This window comes from Diplodia seriata, assembly GCF_021436955.1.
Source record: "Diplodia seriata strain FDS-637 chromosome Unknown scaffold_1, whole genome shotgun sequence".
Lineage (NCBI taxonomy): Eukaryota > Fungi > Ascomycota > Dothideomycetes > Botryosphaeriales > Botryosphaeriaceae > Diplodia > Diplodia seriata.
This window is the reverse complement of record NW_027117308.1, coordinates 3,686,353-3,705,276: the sequence shown is the minus strand read 5'-3', so window position 1 is coordinate 3,705,276 and position 18,924 is coordinate 3,686,353. Positions and strand designations below refer to the sequence as shown.

The window sequence follows — 18,924 nt, the reverse complement described above, 5'->3', positions numbered from 1 at the left end:
GCTGCCTGCTACGTGACGATCGAGCACTGCGAACAATGCAACTACCAAGATCGCGAGAGAGAAATGCGAGAAGAGCCGGCTAATACTTTTGTCGCCATTCCTTTGTCACCGCAATTAGGTGCTATTGTCCAAGACGTCCCTCAAATAGAACAACTAAGCCACGTACGATGTACGATGTTCGGATGCGCACCCTCTGAACCACTCACATGCGGTGCGTAAGATATTGCATAGAATCATGACTTTTCTTTTTATTGCTACACACTCGATCGTGACCCTCTCATGCTCATTGGCACGCAGGGTGATCTCGGAAGTAAGAAGCAGTAAGAACGAAAGGACCCAAATCGAAAGTCCTCACTAATCAATCGAAGTTTCCGCGAATGTCGAAGCAACAGAAGAGAAAAGAGCCCCGAAGAGGAGTACCACTAAAAGGCGGGAAGAAAAAGAAGAGGCAAAACCGGAAAGAGTAAGCCACCCGCGAGTATCCAGGCTGAAGTAAGTGAGGTGGCCTGATGACCGCCAACCTCCCCAAGAGCAGGTCTTTTCTCCGTCTTCGTTTTTCCACTTTCACTTGAGACCTCCGAGAACCCGAAGGAAAACCCCACCATTAGAACCATCAAATCGTACACTCGAGCTGCCTTCTCGTTGGTCGCAAAATCATCCTGCAAGGCTCCAGTAACCATCGTCCATCATCCCTCATCTTCATCGATATGCAGGGTTGCATGAGCATGGTTTACGTGGAGGGGCGTTCTAGAAGGGTAAGCGGATATTAAGCCAGGATTATGGTGATATTCACCAGTAGGGGCGACGGTTGTAGCTGCTGCTGTCGTCGTAACCACTGCGTGCACCAGGGCTCCTCGGCCTGCCACGGGGTGACGGGGGGCGGCCGTAGGGCCTGTCATGGCCGTTCATGTAGGGATCAGGCTCGTAGGCGCCGCCGCCGCGGCGGGGAGGCGGGGGAGCACGGGCATCGTAAGGATCATCAGGGTAGCGGGCCCGCGGCGGCGGGTAGGCATCATCGACCGGGGGGCCGCGGACGCGAGGTGGAGAGCGCGCGTAGCGATCACGCGGGTCGTAGTAGTCGCGAGGCGGCGAACGACGGCGGTAGTCGTCACGACGAGGGCTGTAGCCGCGAGGAGGACCGCGACGGTAGTAGTCATCGTCAGGAGGACCGTAGCCACGACCACGGACGGGCGAGCGCGACCTGTAGCGTTCACGGGGGCGCTCCTCCTGAATCTGGTAGTAGTCAGAACCGGGACGGTCGTCAGGGTAGAAGGGCATAGGTGGCCTGACATCTTGAACGCATCGGACCGCCTGTCCCTTGAATTCGCGGTTGTCGAGCTTCTCGACGGCGTTGCGGAGGTCGTTGGCAGTCTCGTACTCAACGAATCTGACCTGGTCACTATCTTGACTCATTTGTGCGTGACGGGAGTTATTGCTTACCCACGGCCGTCGCGCTCGCGTCCAACCTCGGAGTAGACGACGTCCAATCCGGATTGGCGGGCGAAGTCCTTTAGATCCTATAGGTCCAGTGTGTAAGTTCCGGCCACGGCAGAAAATGGATGTGCGGTGACAAGCGATAAGCAAAGGGAAAGGTCCAGTCCCGGTCCAGATGCTTCCAAACCACCAGTGAAAGAAACAGGCCGCGCGTGACTCCATTGGCTCTCCCCAGGACAAGACAAGTGAAACAGGACACCAGCACTCTACAAGCGGAAGGGGGATGAAAGGCGGCCGATAAGAGAGACCAGCGTCCGGCTACCGGGAAGAGGAGCGTCCCACAAGCGGAACCTATCAGCCCGGGAGGTGCAGACGACGCAAAACCGTGCGTAGCTGGCTCAAGGCACAGGAATGGTGACGGGAACGTGGACATGGGAAGGGAATCCAAAGGTCTCTGAACCAAGTGTTACGGGGAGATTGCTAACCTGCCAGCTCGTCTCGACGGGAAGACCAGTGATGGACATGCGGAACGGGGTGCGCCTGGGGCGCGGGACGGCGCGCTCCTGGTGGGAGTAGCCGTCGTTCTGGCGGCGCGAGCCGCGGGCGAACTGGACGACGAGGCGCTCGCCCATGAAGTCGGAGCCATCTGCGGTGGAACAGTGTCAGAAAAGCGCCGATCGCTTATCGGGCGGTTGGGGCGTAATAACGTACGGAAGGCTGGTGGCACAGGTCAGTAAAGTGTCTCACGACGCGCATGCGGGGGCTGGGCGGCAAACTCACCAGGAACGACGTCTCGGGCATCCATGGCATCCTTGTACTCGATGAAGCCGAAGCCATTCATGAGCTTGATCTCGGTGATCTCGCCAGTGCCATGGGTCGCAAAGTGGGCTTCAACATCGGCCTTGGTGGCTGTGGTGTCGGGCAATGGTAGTCAGCGACGCGCATCACTCCAGGAAGAAAAGCGACAACGGGACGGTGGTGGTGATGTGGTGGTAATGGTGTCTTTGGTGTCAGTCCCCGCGAGGCCGGCTGTGTCCAGCAGCGATCCAAATCCATCCAAAGCGCGGCGGGGGCGATCCGATCCAGCAGCCGGGCAGGACATCAGGGAATGAGCATACCGTTGCGAGGAAGGTTCCCCAGGTAGAGGCGAGTGGACGACACCTCAGTCATGACGGGCGATCCCTCGAGTAGCTGTCCAGCGCAGGCAGAAAAAAGGCAGAGCAGGTGGAGCAAGCAACGGCCGCGGTGTCCAAAGCGCAATAGAGCAGCGGAGTCGGCGGGCGGATGGAACAAGACGGGGCTCCGCGATCCTGGATGGCGAAGGACGGGCGGGTGGTGGTGAGTTGGGAAGAGAGCGGGCGGGCGCAAGATGGAAAGGCTCCGTCGCTGACGGCGTGGAGGCGGCCGGCGCCCTCGCTTTGGCGCGCTATGACCAGCCTGGGTTAAGCGCCACCATCGACGCGCCGGGCTCGCGATCCTCCCAGCCGTTTGCCGGCAAATGCCCAACCGCAACCGCGTCAGATGCCCGCGCCGCCCGCCTGCCTGCAGCCTCAGCCCGAGTGCGCCTGCTGTGGGCGCGCGTTCAATGAGGCTGCCGCCGGGGCCCGGACACAGGCTGCTCGCTCGACGAATCAGTGCGGCGTGGAGGTGGCGCTGCAGGCGAGCCCGAGCTCGAGCCCTGCACGGCAGCAATGCCTCTCGACACCCAACGGCGCGCTGCCGCGCCAGACACCATCGCGCACCTCGTTGTGCAGCGGCCCCGCTGCTCGGGCTTCCGATGCCTCGCCAACGCTGCCGATTGCCCGCCCTGCGCGCCGGCCGTGCCCAATGTTGACGGCACTGCTCCGAGGGACGCCGACGTCACCATCCCCACAGCGCATGCACCTTGGAGTTCCACGGGACGCGGCATAGTTGAGAAAGGAACATCAATGGAATTCGCACCTTATGTGCCGCTTGTGTGCGCCGTGGTTGCACAGATCGAAGCTCAATATACAGCCCAAATGTTTCCAGCCCTGATGATAGTAAAACAGTGATAGTGCCCAATAACGCCACGCCCTGTGGACCAGCTTCCCCTCAATGCAGCAGCTTGTCTGACGCCTTAGAAAGAATGCGCGCAGCCTTATCCGCCTGCTGCTGTGCCAGCGTCCAGTTGCCCAGCTCAATTGCATCTCTCACCGCTGGAAAGTACGCTTCGTCGTATCCGCTCCACGCATCCGGACCAAAAATAATGTGCTTGAACTGCTCACGCCCGGGAATGCCGTGCTGCTCGCCGTCATCCGCGTCCACGTTCTTGCCGCGGTCCGGCAGGTCGAGCAAGTGAGTTTCGAAGTTGGACATGCGCGTGTTGTGCGACAGCCGCTCCATTCCCATCGAGTTTGTCTCGTAACCAGCCCGTCCGCGGAACTGGCCCCACCACCAATCTTCCCAGCTCTCAAACTCCTTCGCGTTCTGTTCAAGCGTGTCGGCCGCCTCGCGCAGCGCCTTCAAGTTGAGTTTCTTGCCTTGCGTTGCATCTTTTCCAATGGCGAATTTCTCCAGATCGTTGATGAATCCTTTGGTGGCCATTCCGTACTCTTTCAAGTCGAACGGGTAAATCGGCTCTTGCGCAAGCTCGAGAATGAGAAGCACCCAAATCTCGGCAAGCGTAGCGTGGTAAATGAATCCAGGATCGCCGTACTTCTCCATCCAGTCGAACGTCTCGTAGCAGCTGTGATACGGATAGCCATTCTCAGGCCCATCGAACCCGATGTCGATGCTAGAGCACCCGGCAAGATCCTGGAACGCGACGTAATCACTGCCGGCACCCAAGCCTCCCAATTTGCCACCTTGTTCGTTCCAGATTTCACCGACGGTCCTGTTCTGCAAAGGGTCTGCCACACGTGCCAGGACCCGATCGAGCGCTGTTTGGAAAAGAGGAGATCCTAGAGCCCGGAATTTGTCGCCGACGACGCCGACATCGACATTCAGATAGGCAATGGCATTCTCGCGCATGTCATTGATATGTTCTTCCACATACTCCGTCGAGCCAATCATATTGTACTCCTCAGCGTCCCAGGAAGCGAAATAAATACTTCGGAGAGGACGCCAGCCTTGTTGGACCAAGGAATCGAGTGCAGTGATGACTTCCATCATAACAGCCGTTCCACTGGATATGTGTCAGTCAGGATAAACACCTAAGAAGCTCAAAGGAAACAAACCCTCCAGCGTCAGCCGATCCGAAACACCACGCATCGCGATGGTTGCCGACAAAGATCTTCTTGGCTGACACCTCGACACCCTCAAAGACTCCCATAACGTTCCAGATGGGCTGTTTCTCCTCTTCATCCTGCTCGTTCTGGAGAAGCACAAGCGGCGAAGTCTTGTCTCCAGTCCACCAGTCGACTTCCGGAACGCCACCTACCCAATTCTTAGGGGCCTTATCGCCGTGGCCCTTGAGCGCCTGTAGTAGTGGCTTCGCATCGCGCCACGCGAGAGGCATGCTGGGAATGTTAGGTAGAGCCGGGTTGTTGTCCTTGCTGATCCGCGGCGCGTCCAGCCCGCTGCCAACGCCAGGAGTAAGCACATCGCCAACAATCCAGGCGGACTGAGCAACCGAGCCTCTTTGAACACCGTCTTCCGTCCTCCATCTTCCATCCGGATAAACGTCTCCTCTTACAAAACCATCATCCTTCGGGTCCGAATAAATCAAGCATCCGATAGCGCCATTCTCTTCCGCGAACTTCACCTTCATCGCTCGGTCTGACATAGTGCCGTAGTAACGGACTAATACAATTGTACCGTTCACGTCAATTCCGCGGTCCTTCAACGTCTTGAAATCCTCTTGGCTTCCGTAATTCGCATAGACGAGCGGGGCAGTGACGTTTCCGGCCCTTGACAGTCCATGGAAAGCCAGGGTCTGCTGTTCAGGGCTGATGTCTGGCATGGCCAGCTCCTCCTCCAGCTTGGCCTCGTATCTAAATTGCGGGGGGTCGACAATGGCGACCCTCCGGCCACCCCTAACGGGGTAGTTCAGGTAGACATTATATTCCAGCGTGGCAACTTCATCCATGCCGGCCTGCTTGAAGAATGACTCAATCCAATTAGCCAAAAACTTGTCGCCCTTGGTGCCTGCGACATGATCGATGCTGGTAATATGCTTCAGGTTTTCGCGGATGCGTTCCGCCGAAATCTGCGACTGTACCCACGAGCGCGCCCATTCGGGATTGAAGGGCGCCATGCCGCCACGGCCGAGGGGCAGGACGGAGGTGACGAGGAGGGCGTAGACAAGCGACGCCATCATCAGCACGCCGAAGAGGCGCAGGATGACGCTGTAGCCGGGGCGCATGTGCTCGGGGATGGATGGTATCCTGCATGAGAAGGTCGGCCATCGGAGGGGCTTGCGCAGACGTGGCAGACGTATCGACGACAGGGTTGCACCGAGGCTTGAAATGCGCTTCGAGAAGCTCATGTTCATGCGGGCGCGCCGACTGCCGTGGGGTTGGCCACCGGCCTCGATAACCTCCAGCTGCTCCATCTCGCGATGCAGGCCCGACTCCTCATCCTCCTCCTCGACCATGTCGGGTAACGACAGGTCGCTCTCCATGCTATCCCGGACCGACTCAACCGACGGCTGCTGGTATCCATCGTGGCGACGCGATGCTCCTCCGCCGCTACTTCCTCCGCCGCGGCCGCCCAGCAGGCCTTGCCGCTCCGCATCGTCGCTGACCTCGTTGGGGCCGAGGTGTGAGAGGGCCGACGGGGGTCGCGACGAGGTGGCTTCCTCATATGTGGGGATGGGGAGGCTCTCGTGAGGGTCGTAGGGGTGTTTTTCGTCGACCATTGGTGTGGTGGTGGGACTCCAGGTCCCGGGGGGCTATGACGCGGCGCGCGGATGCGGGTTGATGGAAGTGAGGTGGATATGGTGTGGCGGTCACTGGGTGCTCATGGTCGCTGGCCGGGGGGCGACTGGCGGTCAAGTCGGAGGAAGCGAACGAGCGTCGGGAAAGCTGAAGGGAGCGTGGTGGTGAAAGGAGACGGTGCGTATGGCGTTGCGGCGGTGCAGGCCGTGTCTGGAGCAGCGGCAGGGGAGATCGCTGGGCTTGTCTCGAATGCTCGGCGACTCGGATGCTGCGCGAGGCATTACGAATTCGCCCTCAGCGGCGCCTCCTGGTTGCCTTGGCGCTCCGCAGCACTCGACACCCTCCAGCACGCCGCTGCTTCATTCGCCGCAGGCCCCAAAGGTCCCCGCACCTGCGCCCTGTGCGCGCAAGATGTGCGATGGGATCCACATTCTCGACATCTCACCGAATTCCTGCGCTGCTGCTCCAGCACCGACTCATCCGGAGGCGACGGCTTCAGGGTCTCGTTGCAGCGGCGACGGGGCGCTAGCTGCAGGGTCCCGCTCATTGGAGCACCTCGTTCGTGCGTACTGCGGCTCTGAACAGCCGCTGTCCTATTGCGTCGAAAGGGGATGCGCAATTCAGCAGCGACTCATTTCGCTCGCTGAAGTGGCTGAAGGCAACGAACTACCCCAGTCCGGCTCCCACGTCAGCATGTCCGCGTCTCAAAACGCAGTGCCCGTGTTAGTCTGGCCTCAGGTTACCCTCACTCCCTGAGGCACGACAACAGCCCCAGCTCGCCCATCTTGATCGCCAAATCGTGCAAGATAGTCTCGTAATACGCAATTCTACTATTTCGCGCTTGCCGTCTCCACACCAATTGCCAGTTGGTCCTAGCTCCACGTCCCGAACTGGCCGTTCACGTACCTTCTACATGCGGTCCTACGGCAGTCCTCACTTTCTGCGCACGCTCAGACTACCCTGTCATTTCCTTGTCATGATGGCCAGCCTCCCGTCTACATGTTCCTCCCCCCCGTCACCGAAATGGTTTGTCCGCTGACATAGCTAAACAACGGGCTCGCCACGGCCAAAATCGTGCTCGCCGCCTCCGTCGCAGTGCCGGGCCTACCGAGCGGGATATCCGGGAAGCCGCCCTGCGCCCTCGCCGCGCCCTGGGCCTTCGGGATACCGAGCGCGACCTTACTCCCATCGGGCGTGGTGACGAAGGCACCCTCCTCCTTCGCCGCCGTTAGGCGGGTGAGGATGTGCCCGAAGGCGACGGTGTTGGCACGCACGCCGAACTGCGGGCCCCATTCCTTCGCGATCGTCTTGCTCAGACCGACGACGCCCGCCTTCGCCAGCGCGTAGTTGGCCTGCCCTGCGTTGCCGTGCAGCCCCGACGTCGACGAGATGTTGATGACGTTGCGCGGCTCGCCGTCCTTGACCCGGAAGTAGGGCGCCGCCGCGCGCACCAACTTGAAGGGCGCTGTGTTGTGCAGTGCCAGGATGGTGTCCCATTGCTTGTCCGTGGTCTATATCATCGCAGAAGTACATCGCTTAGTCTGACCCGTATTCGTATCGGGGTGGTGGAAGCAGAGGGGCGGGCGAACCTTATGAATGACGCCGTCCCACGTGAACCCAGCGTTGTTCACGATGATGTGGACCTTGCCATTGCCGAACTCCGCCGCTCTTTTGACTAGTTCGTCGATGTACTTGTCATCCAGCATGTCGCCAGGTACGGCGATGGCGCTGCCTCCGCTTTCGTTGATGTGCTGCGCAACCTCCTCCGCCTTCTCTGCGATAATAGAAAGAAAAGCCGTCAACGTTCTCCTTCTCCAACTGAGTAGTGGCGTGTAGCAAGGAACAACTTACTGCCGTCAAGATCCGACACCACGACCTTGGCGCCTTCGTTTGCGAAGAGCTTCGCCGTCTCCGCGCCGATGCCCTGGCCGGACCCGGTGATGATGGCGACCTGTCCCGCCAATAGGCCCTTGGGGTAATTGAGGTGGCCAGCGATCTGGCTCACGCGGCTGGAGTACGCCATTTTCTTTTGAACGGAAGAGCAAGTCGAACAAGTACCTCTGCGGCTGGCTGGCTGGGATCGATCTCTTCTCTCGCTCGTTGCAATTCGTGCGGACCAGCGTTTAGGTACTCGTATCGTGTGCAGTTTTCAATTGGAGTGAGGAAGGCAAAAGTGTGACAGCTGGGTGGAGACGGGGGTGGCAAGGGTATAAACTCCAGAAAGCGGAGTAGCTATGGCGAAGCTCGTCTCTGGGGAATTGCCGAGGATGATGACGTGCAACGTGCCGCGGCAGGGTCCAGCACCGCAACACCACCACTCCTGTTAACTTCAGAAAAGGGGAGCTGATTGCACTACAGTCACTCAGCCACTTGCGAGCATGGGCGGGAAACAAATTTTATCGAAGCCCTCTGGGGGTCTTGTAGATTTGAATATTTCTTACTAGTTATGTGTTTGTTTGTTGGTTGTGTATGTGCAAAAAGCGACCATTATGCGCTTTTGAGTAATGGAGATATAACGCCCGTAAATGCTGATCAAAAACACCAAAACCCATATGCTGCCTTCATGTCCATCCATCTTATAATCATCATCATTCACAAACCATCATAAAACATTCTCGCAAAGCCAGCTTGGCGAGTTCCGCGTGAGCGTGTCATCTTTTCATCTCCCCTTCAATCGTTAAGTCTTTTCTTTACCGCGTCGACCTCGACCTCTTGCTCTTGCCCAGCTCCTTCCTGTTGAGCGGCTCGTCCGGGAAGACCCAGCCGCGCAGGCGCTTAGCCTCACGCTTCTCGCTGAGGTTGGGCTTGGGGATCCAGGCGTCCTTCTCCTGGCAGTGCTGGCGCGTGAGCGCAGCGGGACCGCCAACCTCCATGCGCCAGCTGCCCTGGATGCCAGGGAGCGGGTTCTCCTTGGCCAGCATGTGCAGGTACCAAAGGGCCAGGCCGGCAGTCATCTGGGGGGTCTGCTCGCCGGTCTCGGAGTTGACGCGAAGGCCACAGCTGGAGATCTGGATGGGAGCGCTGAGCTCGAGGTAGCCGAAGAGCGGCACACCAGAGCCGGCGTCAGAGCTGACGGTAGCAGTGTCCATGGTCTGGCCGGGGTCAGAGGGGTCGCCACCGCAGCGGACACAAAGCATCTCGATCTCGGTCATGATGAATCCGTAGCGGCAACCGTGCTCGCGCATGACGCGGTGAAGGTGGGCAAGGCCAGCCAGGTAGTAGACCTGCTTGTTGGGTGCCTCGGAGCGCATGCCAGTGTTCCACTGGTCGTACGACTTGACGATTCCGACGACACGGCCACGCTGGTCACCGTAGATGGTCTTCTCATAGTCGGTCTGGTAGTTTGACACGAAGTCGACGGGAGTCTGGTTGGTGGGAAGACCCTTGCGGGAACGGAGAGACATGTGCGTGTTGCCCTGAGCGATGTTGAGAGCAGCGCTGACCTTGGTGCCGTAGTAATCACGGATGATGTCGTGAAGGGCGGATTCGCTCTCAGGCATCATGTTGGCCTTGGGAGGGGTGGGAAGGGACATGGAATCGATAGGGATCTGGAGGAGGGGCATCAGTCCGGGGATGGAGCTGATGGTCTCGATGTTGAAGTCATCCCAGCTACGGAGGTTACGGATGTCCCACCAGTAGTGGCTACCGGTCAGGTTACGAGCACCAGTGGTAACGCGCTGGACAAGAGCAGGAGAGGGGTTGGAGCTGGTGAGGTAGTCCAGGAGAGTGGTGGTAGAGGCAGGCTGGTCGAAGGCACCGTACTGGAGCTCGGCAGCCAAAGGCTGCTGGACGGGAGGAGCAACAGCGGGGATCTGGTCCTCAAAGGAGGTAGTGGTCTGAAGGGGGAAGGCGTTCATGGGCATGGCGGTGGCCAAATTGTACGAAGCCGCCTGGGCCGCCGAGCTCTGGGTGACATAGTTCGGAAGGTTGCGGTAGGTGGGGTAGCCGTAGCGGTTGATCACACTCTCGTCAATGCTAGTAGCAGAGCTAGAGCGGGAGTGGGAGCGAACACCAGACACCGAGTGAGCCGAGTGAGAGCGGGAGTGGGTGGCCACGGAAGGACGGCGCGAAAGGTTGATGGGGGAGTTCAGGCCAGAACCGAAGCCAGCGTCGTAGGCCGACATCATCGAGGGAGCCGGAGAGCCATACGAAGCGTTGCTAAGCGGGCTAGTCGAGCGGCGACCCACAGACGAAGGACGCGCGTAGGGGTTGTAGTTAGAGATGCCGCTAGCAGCAGACGCCGTCCGGCGGTGTCTGATGGGGCCAGAAGTCGAGGGCTCAGTGGTCTGATCCTGCGACCGGATCTTGGGCAACAAGAGAGGACCATGCTGACGGACAGGCGATCTCGCCGGAGTGGGAGCGGTGGCAAGACCGCACTCCGGAGAAGCGTCGGGCGTCAAGTACCCGGAAGGCGCCTCGAAGGAGGTCTGAGCGTCCTGGCAATAGGAGCCGTAGGACGAAGGGGGGGTGTGCTGCCTCGCGTACATGATGACTTTTTGGAGAGTTGCTTCCGGACTGAGGCGCGTTAGAAGCCAGGACGCCAAGCTCGAGATTCATTGGGAACTTACGCAACTGTTTAGAAAATAGAAAAGAGGTGATTAACAGAGAGCGATTAGGTGGAGACCGGCTCCAAGACACACTCGAGGACAAACAGTGAAAGGAAAGGAGGCACACGAAGAAACTCGTGGGTCTCGCTCGGACACACGCGTAGAAGATGGTTTGTGAAGATAGGATGACTGGAGAGGAGAGAGCAGATGGGGTGTGGCAGAGCCGCTGGTACTTATTTCCAAGGCTGTGAGGCCGTGACATCCAAAGAATCTTGCAGAGCCGGGGAAAGTGGGACTAGCGGCAAACAACTTGAAACAGAGTGATCGACGGCTGGACCCGATTTAGGGCCCCGAAGCCATGTGCAGCGAGTATCAGGTCCGTGTGAGGGTGCGGCCATCCAGCGGGGCAGGATGCGTGAAACAAAGCACCCAATGGAGCATGCTTATGCGCAATTAGCTGCTGAGACAGGAGCTATTATGGGCCTGATGCTTGGACGGGCCGCCCGCGCGGCCGCTCGAAGGGGCTTCGTGCGGCCTGATTGGGGAAGGGGTGCTACGTGTGGCCGCCGGAGTGCTGCGCTGCCGGGCGATGCGCTGCGAAGACGGGCGGCAGGCGAGACGGCGCTCTCGAGTTAATTTGGGAGGCTGGCCAGGTCCGAATCGGGTGCTATTTGCAGCGCTGGCGCCGGGCCGGGGCGCTTGAGGCGCGGTCGGTGAGCGTCAAGGCTCGCGAAGTCGAGTTAGGGTGCAGCTGGCGCCGGCGAGAAAAAACGCGTCTGAGCGGCGCGATTGGCTGGGGAAGATAAGACCCCGGTCGCCGATTCCTCCAAGACTCTTACCGCTTCGACAACTCACTGGCCCACAGCGAAAGTTCGTTTCGCGGCTGCAGCTACGTCTGCATGAGTGACTCACACCTGCAAGCGGTGAGCGCTGGCCGGCCACGTTGAGTCCTCAGGTGCTCAGGTTCTGCACCGCCCGACGTCAACCCGCCCCCGCCTAGCCACTTCCTCAGGCCTTCGCTCCGGGTCTTGCGGCCTTCGAGAACTTCTCCGCTCGCTCGCGACTGCTGACCGCTCCTCTGGCGGCACTTCTCGCGGCCGACCTGGTGCTGCTAGCGTCAGCGGGATGCGCCTGCTTGCACGGCCGCGCCCGCGGCGGCAGCGGCAGCGGACCACGGCTACCAGCGTGCCCTCAGCCCGCAGCCCTCAGCTGTGCGGCTCCCGACGCACAGCGCAACCGTCCCGTCGTGCGTGCTGCAACGCCGGTTGAGGGCGCGAGAGGTGCGAGTAGCCGCTCGCGTTGGACGCCTTCCCCGCGAGGCGCGCGCGCGCTGATTGGCCCGCAAAAATACTCAGAGCCGCAACGCTTCCGCGCAATATCTCTAAGCGCCCTCCTCAGCGCTTCTCCGAATTTGCAGCCTTCGAGAAGGAAACAAAACGATCCGAGCATGGACGCGGCTCCACCTGCGGCTGCTCAGCCTCCTCCCTGATCCGAGGGTGCCGTCCCAGCGTAGCATGCCAGTGTCCAGATCGTCGTCTGATCCACGGCAGACACTTCGAAGCGCCCAGCTCCAGCCGCCTGTGCAGCGGCTGATCTACCATCCCGCTCCTTGGGACAGCTGCGGTGCGCAATTTGACGCGTGTGGGAGATTATTGTGTTCCATTGAAAAGGATGCTGTGTCTGTGCGAGGAGGATCCCGTAGGGTGCCAAAGAAAAGAAAAGCTTTCATCACGAGCGCCTACAATCGTCCATCGTGCACACGTGCCGGCCTTCGTCAGCACGACTACGACATCGTGGAGACTGCCGCCGCCCCGGGCGGCTGCTGCGGCCCCGAGTTCGCCCGACGGTGTGCTGGCGGGCGGAGAGAGGCCGTCGGATCATGCCTCATTTCTGCGTAAGCCGCTTCTCAACCTGCTCCTGCCACCACGAAGGCCAGTCCACTACCGCCCGACGCTTTCTTGCGTCCTCGGCCGCGAACACCATAGCGTGGCTCTGGATCACCTCTTGGAGCGTGCACCCAATGAACTTTTTCTGCGCCTCGTCCACCCCCATCCTGCCGTCCTTAACCGCGCCAACCGCTTGCACAAACTGCGTTGCTAGCCCATCGTCGCCACCGCCATGACCACCACCACGCTGCTCCGGATGGAATATCTCCGTGCGGTCGGCTGCAAAATCATGCACCTTGATCGTAGCGCTGTCGTATTCAATCTCGCCCTTGGTGCCGTATATGCGCCCTCGGCGTTCGCAGATTTTTTCCGTGAAGGCCACCATGTGAAACTGCGCAGTTTTGGCGAGACTACCTGACGCAGAATCGTCCTCCCAGGTAATTGTCACGCATTGGTCGTCGCAGACGTCATTGTCAGCCTCCCACACGCACCGCCCAAACCAGGGTCGTTTGCGGACTTCTTCGTCTGGCGTCTCGGATGTCCAGTCTTCCGAGAGGTCTTTCATCAGCATCTTCTCGGCTGCATCCGGCCCCAGCGTGCTGAGGCAGTCCTCGATCTCAGGGTTGACGATCTTGACCGGCCACCCTGCGTTGCCCTTTCGCAAATGGCGTTCCGCATAAATCTTCTTCGCGCTGAACATGCAATCCTTCTCGATCGGGCAAGAGAGGCAGTTGGTCGCCGTGCCAGCAGCCGCCGGTTTCCTCGCCTTCCTGTAGAAGTTCCGCTTGCCGGTGGAATGGAGGAAAGCCGGCCTGTGAGCCTTTTCTCCCTCTTTTGCCGGCTCACTGAGCATCCACAGCAAGAAGTCGATATCGTGACAAGACTTCGTGAGCAGTGACGGAGCAGTAGTAGATTCTCTTCTCCAGTTTCCCCTACATCACAGTCAGCAACAACAGCGGTCATTGAAAGGGCTGGTAAACCGTACCTCACGTAGCTATGCGAGAAATGCCACCAACCTATACAATCGATCAGCACGAACACACCCCACGAACAGATGCGCAAGATGGCCACGAACCAACCGGCTCCGTATGCTCCACGCTCAGCACGTCCCCAACCACGCCCTGCTCCCTCACCAGCCGTCTCAGCAGCATGTTGTGCGGGGAATACCTCAGCACGTGCCCGATGCCAAAGATGCGGGGCACGTTGCCCTGGCTACCACGCATCGCGTCGTAGATGGCCACGCAGTCCGCCAGCGTCGTCGCCAGCGGCTTCTCGCACATGACGGCCAGCCCCAGCGGCGCCAGACCCTCGACAGCCTCGCGGTGCTGTTCGTCCAGCACGCACACGAACGCCGCATCCACGCCCGGTGGAATGACTTCGCCAGCAGAAGAGGCGGCGGCGGCCCGCGCCCGTCGCGCCTTCTCCCATTCCACATAGTCACGCCAGTCCGTGAATGCGTGTTGCTCGCGCCCGCTGTCCCCGTTCTCCTGCTGCCCCTCCTCTTGCTTCTTCCCTGCGGTGGTGATGAAGCGGGACACGAACTCGCGCCGCTTGAACGCGATCGGCTCGGCGACGGCGGCGATGACGGCGGCGGTGTGCTCCACGACCGCGCTGGCGTAGGCGTGTCCGCGCGAGCCGGCGCCGATGACGAGGATGCGCGGCGGCGAAGGGGAGTCGGCGAGTAGCTTCTTGGGTAGCGAGGACAGTTTGGCGCCTGCGATTGGGCTGGCGGCGGCGGTGGCGGCGACCGGCTCGCCCAGTTTGGAGTCTGGGATGTTGGTGTGCATGATAGTAGCGCGTGGTGTCGTGGAAGGTGGTTCGAAGTGGTACGGGAGGAGGGGTTGGAGAGTAAGTAGCGGGCAGCGTAGACGTCACAAGCAGCGCAGGAGCGAATGGGGAAGAGCTGAATAGCTGGATTGTTGCTGCCTAATGATTGGTGATGCTGCACCCTAGCGGCAGAGGTTGTAGTAGCATTGCAGAGGATAGAGTTCTGCGAGATGGCATGTAAAGTGATGCAACGGTAGGATAATGCTATCTGGACAGTCGCTGATTGGACGGATGCAGCGGCAGAAGTGGGGAACGCCCGTCGGCCTTGTGGACGCACCCTGTCTGGCGCTGAACGCCTCTGTGCAACACACACTCTCCGTCCTGCTCAAGTATCTAGTCAATTCATCGAATAATTTCATCTACCAGAAATCGCTTTTTCCAAAAGAGCCGCATAATCAAGAAAAGACAAAACCAAAAAACTCCTTCCCAAGGTAGTAATGTTACTGTATCTATGCCCTTTCCGTCTGAGTGGTAATGGCATGCTAACCTAAGAAGATTTCCCCAACTTCATAGCAAAAGGTTCCATAGTTAGTAGATAAAAACCCGGCAATTACAATTCCTTTAATCTCCGTCTCAAATCTTTCGGGTAAGCGTGGCAAATTACGCTATATGCTGCTCATCGGAATGTCGAGATTGGTTGAGACTGGTGCTTGGTCTCAGCGGTTGAGTGTATGAAGTCTGCATAAAGCTCGGAACAATCAGGCCTTACGACGTGACTGGTGGGTGTAACGCAGTGAAATGCAAGTTGATATCGGCAACTGGCGAGAGGTCTTTCTCCGGGTGCTTTTGGTCTCCGAGATCCCTAGTCGCTGATCTCTATGACCTCTGCTCTTTTCTCCCGGAGTGCCTTTAGTCTCCGATCATACACTATCTCCGCGAGATCCTCGTGATCTCGAAAGAGCATCGCCACTATAGAGTTCCTCGTCTCCCTCAGCCGCTCATACCCCCAGCTCATGTGTTCCGCTACTGCTTCCCTAAGACTGTCCTCGAAGCCTTGGTCGAGATCCCGGTGAGGCTTAACCCGAAAGGCGACCTTGGCGATGAGAATGGTGGAGTCGTCGGACCAAGGAGCGAGGGCCATGAGTTGACTGACGGCTGTTTCGGCTTGGTCCCACTGAAACTTGGTCCTGGCCGTGTCGAACTCTCTGCAGAGTTGGGTGATTGCAAGTTGACTATGCGTCTGATCTGGCTTGGTGCTGGGGGACTTGGAGCTCGTGGATTGGTCGGTGGAGGTGGTGGATGGCAACTTTAACACGCGCGGGGCAGACAGAGCATGAACTGTGTCATCGGAAACAGTGCTGGCAACGCAGCGCACAGAGGATTCCTTGGTCAGGTGACGGGCATGTGGAGTGGGCTTCGGTCCCGTCTCTTCATCGCTATCCTCATCTGAAGAGTCGCTTGTGACACCACAAGTGGTGTTGCCGTCGCTCGCACTGTCGTCGTCATCCGACACGCTCAGCAAGAGGTCCTCTTTCTCTTTATCTCTGTCCTGCTCTTGTTTCTCCTTTCTCAATTTGTCGAAGTAGCCCACCGGCGGTTTGGCATCGTTGTCGTTTTCGTCGGGAAACCAACGATGTGTATGTTTCCCCATGTCACTACTGACCTTGATCTTCTTGCCATGGCCATACTCTTCGCCGAACTCGTTGTCTTTCCTGAACTGTTTCCACGACCTTTTGGCGTCTTTCCGTGAAGGAGGCATGGGTTTCTTAGGAGCGGGGTTGTTGTCAGATTCGTCGCTCGATGAGGTGACGATGTTTTGCAGGTCGCGTGCCACCATTTCGCTCCGCCAATATCCAAGATCTGGATAAGCTGGACGACGTGGCATGTCGGAACCTACGACGCTGGCGAAAGCGTCTTGAAGCTGTCGTTCTTGCGGTCCATTCGGAATGTGTTGCCGGGCTGCATGATTAAATTCATGGGTGTCGCTGTCAAGGGCCCACGTGCTGGTAGGTAGAGGCGTAGGTTAGCATGTGAGCACCAGGACAGATCTTGGTCCGGTTGATCACGGGTTAGGCCCGTGGCTTACAATTGTAACGATGGCAGTAGGAGCACCGGCAGGTGATCGCCTGACGGGCGCGCCTCGACCTCATGCGCAGGTATCATGTCTTCGCCACACTGGACAGCAGGCCAGCGCGTACCAGCTCGATCTACAAGGTGATAGATTGCGTCATTGCTTGTGCTCGACATCGATGAAGCTTTAGTGAAGTGAGATCTTGGGTGATTTATTCGGAGGATGGGTGTTTAGCAGAGGCGTGGTAAGGCGTAAGTGAGGCAAGGTTGTTTTGGCTGAAATGATCAAAAGGGTGTCGTATGTGAGCGATCAGCGTGAGCGATCAAAAGAGGCCATGGAAACACAAGAGGTTCAAGGCTGAAGTCTTGATATTGGATGGGCTTCCGAAGTTCTCAATATATATATCTTGCAAGTGCTGTAGCTGCATTAGGAAAGAGAGGGGGTTGCAGCTGCTTGATTGACATCAGACAAATGTACCATATTTCCAGGACATCGGCGCCATGGGGAAAGGGGTCGATCGTGAGCTTCCATATTCCATTTCCTGCACGATTCTGCATTGGGTACGGAAAACCACTTGTAAGAGTCCCAAACCGCATCATTCTCGTCCAAAGCGATCCGGCTCTGGCACATGTCCATGGATTTGCGCACAACTTGCAGGGGCCCAGGCGGAGCCACTTCTGGACGCGTAAACCAATGCATCATACCACAGTACTCCATTTTTGCACAGAACCGTGTGCTTGCAATCAATATCATTTCCTTTTTATTGGATGATCGCCCGCAAAACCCAGAAATCCGAGGATGTTGTGCCCCAGCACCAGCAAAGCCACCAACACTCCATCTTGCCCTCTTGCATTCGTCGCTTAACGGTAGGACTTCTGGTATCTCGCGCGAGCGCCGGGACCGCCGAACTTCTTGGGCTCGCACCTCCTGTTGTCGGCAACGAGGAGGGTACGGTCGTACTGGACGAGGGCCTGCTTCAGCTGGTTCTTGGAGTGCTCGTCGACGAACTTCTGGTAGTAGGCGATCTGTGCAACTGGTTAGCGACCCGTTGCGCGTAATGTTCTTCCTGCAGATGGCACGCACGATGGACTTGGCGATGGCCTGGCGGATGGCGTAGACCTGAGAAGTGTGACCACCACCGGAGACGCGGACACGGATGTCGACGTTGGCTGCGCTGGCAGTTAGTTTCCAGCCCCTTCATATTCCGAATCCGCGAGCGGACGCACCGAACTTGTCAAGGCCGAGGATCAGGAGCGGCTCGTAGACCTTGAAGCGCAGGATGGCGGGCTCAACGAGGGAGAGCGGCTGGCCGTTGACCTTGACGAGGCCCTTGCCGGCCTTGCAGTGGGCGACGGCAGTCGCGGTCTTCTTCTTGCCGAAGCATTGCACACTCTGAGGGGCGGACATTGTCGCTGAGGGTTGGCGAGATTGGTGTGCCGGGTGGGTGTCGTGGGGGAGTGTCGTCGTCCGCTGTCGCTTCGAAGTCCAGTCGGGCGAGCTCTGAATTTGCGGTGGTTTTCGCTAAACGGATTGTGCGCCGCCGTCGCCGAATCGCCGACGCCGATCTTATCTAATCTCTTGGCTGCCCGTATCAGAGCGCTGCCTTAGCAACACCACTAGGTACTCCGCCACGTCGCCCGTTCTATCCGACCACCGCTTCGCTCCTCTGGAAACAATGTGGCTTCTCCCTCACGAGCAGCCTCAGCGCGCGCCACCTACCACGCTCTATGCATTCGGCTCTAATGGCTCTGGGCAACTGGGCCTAGATCACACGGAGGATGTATCCGAGCCGCAGCCCGTCACAGATACATATCGCTTTCGCGACCAGCAGCCAACGTGGATGGCGGCTGGAGGAAACCACACTATAGTATTGACAGCTGACTGCGAGATACTTGCAGCTGGCGACAACTCAAATGGACGCATCCCGTGGCAGAATTTGTCCGCTGGAGTACCCAGATTCACCGACAGCTTGGTACCGAGACTGCCTACCCCGCCATTCATCAAGCTCTGTGCAGCTACATGGGAGGCATCCGTCCTCGTTTCTGAAGACCGCGTAATGACGTGCGGCACAGGAAATCATGGAGAGTTGGGTCAAGGCGAGAACGTCAGAGATTCGCCATGGCCTCAGAAGATCACCAAGTTCCCTCCACCAGAAGCTCGTATAGTCGACATTGCCGCGTGCATGAGCCACACTGTGGCTGTACTCGACAATGGAGAAGTGTACGGGTGGGGGAACGGGCGCAAAGGGCAGTTGGGCGAACCTGCAGCAATCGTTTGGTCGCCTCGCAAAATCGAAGGCATACCTTTTCGTGCAGCCCGCGTTACCTGTGGGCGCGAATTCACCTACGTCGCTGGTCACCCTCGGGAGGGCAAGCACCTTG

General features: G+C 58.7%; 7 protein-coding genes across 7 annotated transcripts; all 7 read right to left on the bottom strand.

The window, feature by feature from the left end:
• Positions 1–789: 789 nt before the first annotated feature.
• On the bottom strand, positions 790–2,604 carry SLS55_001061 (uncharacterized protein; the record flags this gene model as incomplete). Its single annotated transcript, XM_066772563.1, has 6 exons — positions 790–1,399; positions 1,441–1,517; positions 1,920–2,080; positions 2,146–2,151; positions 2,215–2,343; positions 2,553–2,604. The coding sequence occupies 6 exons, from the start codon at positions 2,602–2,604 to the stop codon at positions 790–792; spliced, it is 1,035 nt and encodes a 344-aa protein (XP_066637842.1).
• A 903-nt stretch (positions 2,605–3,507) lies between these two features.
• Positions 3,508–6,253, bottom strand: SLS55_001060 (uncharacterized protein; the record flags this gene model as incomplete). Its single annotated transcript, XM_066772562.1, has 2 exons — positions 3,508–4,579; positions 4,662–6,253. 2 exons carry the CDS (start codon positions 6,251–6,253, stop codon positions 3,508–3,510), a joined length of 2,664 nt encoding a protein of 887 aa, XP_066637841.1.
• A 1,014-nt stretch (positions 6,254–7,267) lies between these two features.
• On the bottom strand, positions 7,268–8,295 carry SLS55_001059 (uncharacterized protein; the record flags this gene model as incomplete). The annotated part of the gene is made up of 3 exons (XM_066772561.1): positions 7,268–7,783; positions 7,862–8,046; positions 8,124–8,295. The coding sequence occupies 3 exons, from the start codon at positions 8,293–8,295 to the stop codon at positions 7,268–7,270; spliced, it is 873 nt and encodes a 290-aa protein (XP_066637840.1).
• A 667-nt stretch (positions 8,296–8,962) lies between these two features.
• Positions 8,963–10,759, bottom strand: SLS55_001058 (uncharacterized protein; the record flags this gene model as incomplete). The annotated part of the gene is made up of 1 exon (XM_066772560.1): positions 8,963–10,759. The coding sequence occupies one exon, from the start codon at positions 10,757–10,759 to the stop codon at positions 8,963–8,965; it is 1,797 nt and encodes a 598-aa protein (XP_066637839.1).
• A 1,944-nt stretch (positions 10,760–12,703) lies between these two features.
• On the bottom strand, positions 12,704–14,492 carry SLS55_001057 (uncharacterized protein; the record flags this gene model as incomplete). Its single annotated transcript, XM_066772559.1, has 3 exons — positions 12,704–13,637; positions 13,691–13,721; positions 13,781–14,492. 3 exons carry the CDS (start codon positions 14,490–14,492, stop codon positions 12,704–12,706), a joined length of 1,677 nt encoding a protein of 558 aa, XP_066637838.1.
• An 842-nt stretch (positions 14,493–15,334) lies between these two features.
• SLS55_001056 (uncharacterized protein) lies at positions 15,335–16,309 on the bottom strand (the record flags this gene model as incomplete). The annotated part of the gene is made up of 1 exon (XM_066772558.1): positions 15,335–16,309. The coding sequence occupies one exon, from the start codon at positions 16,307–16,309 to the stop codon at positions 15,335–15,337; it is 975 nt and encodes a 324-aa protein (XP_066637837.1).
• A 1,094-nt stretch (positions 16,310–17,403) lies between these two features.
• RPS16 (40S ribosomal protein uS9) lies at positions 17,404–17,950 on the bottom strand (the record flags this gene model as incomplete). Its single annotated transcript, XM_066772557.1, has 3 exons — positions 17,404–17,568; positions 17,627–17,712; positions 17,770–17,950. 3 exons carry the CDS (start codon positions 17,948–17,950, stop codon positions 17,404–17,406), a joined length of 432 nt encoding a protein of 143 aa, XP_066637836.1.
• Between the last annotated feature and the right edge of the window lie 974 nt (positions 17,951–18,924).